General features: G+C 45.5%; 1 protein-coding gene across 1 annotated transcript; it reads right to left on the reverse strand.

Annotated features, from left to right (window-relative positions):
* Positions 1–3,821: 3,821 nt before the first annotated feature.
* On the reverse strand, positions 3,822–4,346 carry LOC143433137 (uncharacterized). Its single transcript, XM_076910283.1, has one exon. It carries the CDS (start codon positions 4,344–4,346, stop codon positions 3,822–3,824), a length of 525 nt encoding a protein of 174 aa, XP_076766398.1.
* Between the last annotated feature and the right edge of the window lie 252 nt (positions 4,347–4,598).

Here is a 4,598-nt window from a genome sequence, read left to right on the forward strand (position 1 = left end):
AATGTAATGTTACGGCGGACACCAATTGTAAGCATAAAAACCAGTGGCTCTACACTGCTTACTGCTGTCAAGTTAATATCATTTATGTTAAGATTCGATCTTATTATATGAGCACAATTGGAGTAATTTGTAGCTGCTATATATTGACTAATCTCAATGCGATGACCGTCAAGATTAGTAGCTGTTGTAAACACCAGTATGACTTTGAAGTCGAAGATAGGACAGTATCTTGGACTAGCTACTTGTGTAGGGGAAAGCCGGCGTCTATAGACTTGGTGAGCAGATTAAATAAGTTGTTGGATGATTGGTCAACAGCATCAGGTAGGAAGCACAGTCCTAATAGTAGAATAAACGAGCCCGACTACCTCAGCAGGGGCATGTTGGAGGCTGTAATAGACGATGCAACTGACGTCACTCATTCAGATAGCGTTGCCTCTGCCCTTATGGACGGTTTTAGGATGCTTCTGACACAAAAACCGGTCGTCATACAAAAATTCTTTGGCAACGCTCTTCATGAACTAAATGCAGCGAGCTTATCGGTGGATGTTGACGATGAGCAGGATGAGTTTTTTGAATGTAGTGAACGAGTCGACGACGTAGCCATCGGGTGGGATCATTTTAACATAATTACCTGACCGAGATGGAGTTGGCTATCTGGAAAACAAGTTAGACCATTACAAAGTGACGTTAGGTATGTAGACCTCTTCAACCTTAGTAAGAAACTCAACAATCTAGGCTCAAGATTGTCCCATGCCGAATGGGAGAGGTTGAAAGAATGTGACAGGGTAAAGCTGCCAAAACGATCCATAGAAGAACTGGGAAGTTACATATCGAGAGGCGCGATGAAAATGCAGCAATTGTGGGAAGCTGACCCTGATTTTTAGGAGGTCGCCAAGGTATACCTCGGTGTTGCATGCGGCTACGGGGTCTTTGCGGAATTTCTATCTTCGCGATTTAAGACTAGCAAATGGAGGATCTACTTGGCAAACACGCTACATGAGGAAGGACACCTTATTCCGGATCCGAGATTGGCATTGTTAGATAGTAACCTGCACATAGTCAGGGTTAGTGATTGCCACAATGATGACAAAGGCAATATAAAAGATATTAACTGCCGAGCTCGTATTAAGGAGATGTCCGGCAATTACGGCGCTGTAGATATTCTAATATGTGATGCAGGCGAGTACAATGCCAGCTTGACTCTAAACAGGGACTTTTGGTTCGGCAGAGAATATAAGGGAATGAACTTCCTTAATGCATTGAGCGATCTTTTAGCCACGTTGAATCAAGGAGGCAAGTTATGTGTCAAGATCAATGGTATGTGGGATGGCGTCTTCAGCGTGATTCATTCATTGACTAAGCACTTCCAAGAGATTAAAATGATAAAGTTGAGGACGACCAGTCATTTTTCTCCCGTGTTTTATCTTTTAGCACGAGGATTCAATAAAGACAAATTTGTTAGCGTACGAAGAGCAGACTACGTCACCAGTTTGCTGATGAATCTCACCTACGACTCTTACGTCAGAGAAAAGAGGCTATTGTTGACTAAAGGTCAAGATAAACAGGTGTACAATAGGGATTGTACAATATGATTGGGTGACATCCATCGATGTGGCAGGAACTGGGCACATTTATGAGAGTCCAGCAGGCAACCCACCTGCCATGACTATTAAGGTTGGAGATACAAATATGACTTAGCAACCAAACTGGGACAAAAGAATAGCTGATTTTAAGAAACTTGTGTCCGATAGGGGGTTAAAGTGGCTATCACACGAATTACCCCAATTCACTCATATTAATTACATAGGACGCATAGCTAGAAAGAGAACGCATCATCCTAGCAAAAATATAGAAAATGGGCTAATTAGTGATGCCCTCAACAGCGTATTCAACATTAATTTAACCAACAGCATTTTTTGTCATACACAGTGCACAGAGAGATGACAACAAGCCAGTATTAAAAAGGGACTCGACGTCGAGCCAGGGCACATGGATATGGGCAGCTTTGCCAAGTTGCAGAAAGCGATGGAATTAACAGATACGGCCTATGCTAAGTCAATCAAAGTTCTGTGTAGGTAGTTAACTGAAGAAGAGGTACTAATTGCGATAAATTATCAGGGAGCGACAGGCATTTTAGATCAAGGTCACACCCTAAGACAATATATTGAATTGCAGACTAACTGGTATGATGAGAGCTTGCAACAAATAGACAGATGGAATAATGATAAACATGGAGGTACCTACTTTACCTGTCGCCCCAAGAACGAACCGAAAAAGAAGAAAGAAGTCCAGGATGGAAAAATCTTAGCTAAGGGTGACCTTGGCACATTCGAAGAATTGAATGAACAAGGGCACAGATTTAACCTAACTTAACCGTTTTTTTTTTAACTTTCTGCACGTCGCGGAGGATAGCCGGGAACTCTTTCGAACACTTCCAGCTATCCACCTGTGGCCAGATCAAAGATCTTCTATTTTTAATTCGCTCTTTTTAAGCTCGTCCTTTTAAAAGGCACCTGCCGGGATCACCACGGTCGATGCCCTCGTCTAAAGCGAGCGTTAAGTGGCACGTGCTTGACCCAAATCTCGCGCGTTCCTCGCTTGCTAGATGGTCCCTTGTTTATGGCCCCACGCCGTAAAACGTCTAGACGGAGGGTCGCCAAGGGTTGTCCTCTTCTTTTAGGTATTATTTAATTCATCCACACCCAAATTCCAATTACGAAATTTAGTTATTCGTAATTGTATTGAATTCGCGTGTGTTTTCTCTATTTCTCACCTCGTCGCTCTGTTTTTATCTTCTCGCCCGTGGCGAGGAGATGGACGGTGGCGGCGAAATTTCGCTCCCCGGTGGGTACTTTGAAGCGACTTTCACCTCGAAGAAGTGAAAGTCCCCTACCTTGAAGCGAAACGTGGCAAACGTCCACGACGCCCACCACGTAAGACTCGTCGAGCAGGTGGCGTACGCTCCCTTTCACGCTTGGCGGCTTCCTTCGCGGCCATAACTCCGTCGCAAAACAGAATTACGACCCGCCAGCATCTCTCGCTTTCCAGCATTTTTTTAAAAAAAAAAGATCCTTAAACTTGGTTTATTTATGACCAATTTCCGCCCGTTGCATTTCGTGGAAACGTTCACTCTCCTCGTCCGTGCATCCACCTTTCCATTCTGGGATTTCCCATCCTCTTCTATACGCATTTTTAAGGGACGACATTTTCGTCCTCACGACAGTTCGATTCGGACAGTTCGGTGAGAACAACGCTAGCATACAGTTCAGTTAGAACAAGTCTAGCACACAGTTCGGTTAGAACGATTCGGTCAGAATAGTTCGGTTAGAACAGTTCTGCTAGAACATCCGGTACGTCTAGAACAGTTCGTTAGAACAACCTCCATATTCGTTAAGAATTGTGAGGTCAATTAGAGTTTCATTAGAGTCGCGTAGCGACGTGAAGGGAATCGTAGCCATAGCACCGCCCTCAATATTTAAAGACTTGTTGTTTCGTTATTGTTGACTGTTGTTGATTGTTATATATTAAATTGAGAGCAAGAAGGTCGAGTGCGGTTTCTTATTCCCGTTACATTGCCCTCAGTATAATCGTCCCCACGGTCTTGTGAGCCGATGCTGGAGCGAGCTTTTCTTTCCATTTTGAGACAATGAAGCGTCTCGCTTCCTTTCTCAATTTTTTTCTCGTTGGAGGGGTTCGTCCTTTTACCTGTCGCGCGGTACGAAGGCTTTCGTACACCGTCTTGTCTTCTTGCACCAGGTATTCGAGAGGCACATGGCCCGCCAACAGCGTTGCCGCGTCGTAAGATATCGTGCGATATTCTCTCACGACGCGGATCGCAATTCTTCTCCACGCACTTCGCAGGAGTTGCAGGCTTCTTGTCCCTTGCAAAGTGCGTCGCTCCACACCGGAGATCCGTAAAGAGTGATGCTTTTCACGACGTCGGCGTAAAGTCTTGTTACTTTCTCGTCGGGGCCGTTCATATTTGACATGATGCGGCTTAAATAATTCGCCGCAGCATCCAGACGAACAGTCTGGCGAGCGAAGTGGCGATCAAAGGTCCACTTGTCGTCGAGGAGTACGCCGAGATAATTCAACTCACTCCCGACCTTGACTTTTGCTGGACCGATGGAAACCACCTCGTTTCCTCCTCGCGGATCCCTTCTTCTTCCTTCGAAGCAGAGGATCTCCGTCTTCTCCGGCGCCATTTGGAGCCCCAGTTCTTCCAGCTTACTCGCCACGGTGGCTACGGCGATTTCCGCCCGGCAGATCGCGCGTTGAAGGCTTGTCTCGATCGCCAACACTAGAGTATCATCCGCGTAACACGTTAGATGAGTTTCTAATAGCATTGGTGATTTTAATACCGCGTTATATCCGATATTCCACAGGAGAGGTCCGAGAACCGAGCACTGTGGAACTCCGCGGTTAATTTCCTTCTTGACGGTGCCGTCCCGACTCTCGAAGATAATCGCTTGATCGCTCAGGTAATTTTCCACGATCCTTTGCAGGTATCGTGGAAACCCGTGTTGCTCGAGCGCTCTTCGGATCGCTTTCCACTCGAGGGAGTTGAACGCGTTCTTTATATCTAGAGAAATCGCGAC

Source organism: Xylocopa sonorina, chromosome 2 (assembly GCF_050948175.1).
Source record: "Xylocopa sonorina isolate GNS202 chromosome 2, iyXylSono1_principal, whole genome shotgun sequence".
Classification (NCBI taxonomy): domain Eukaryota; kingdom Metazoa; phylum Arthropoda; class Insecta; order Hymenoptera; family Apidae; genus Xylocopa; species Xylocopa sonorina.

What these genes read in the sequence shown, in the direction of transcription:
- LOC143433137 (XM_076910283.1), bottom strand. Translation starts at nt 4,346, where the DNA reads ATGCTATTAGAAACTCATCTAACGTGTTACGCGGATGATACTCTAGTG.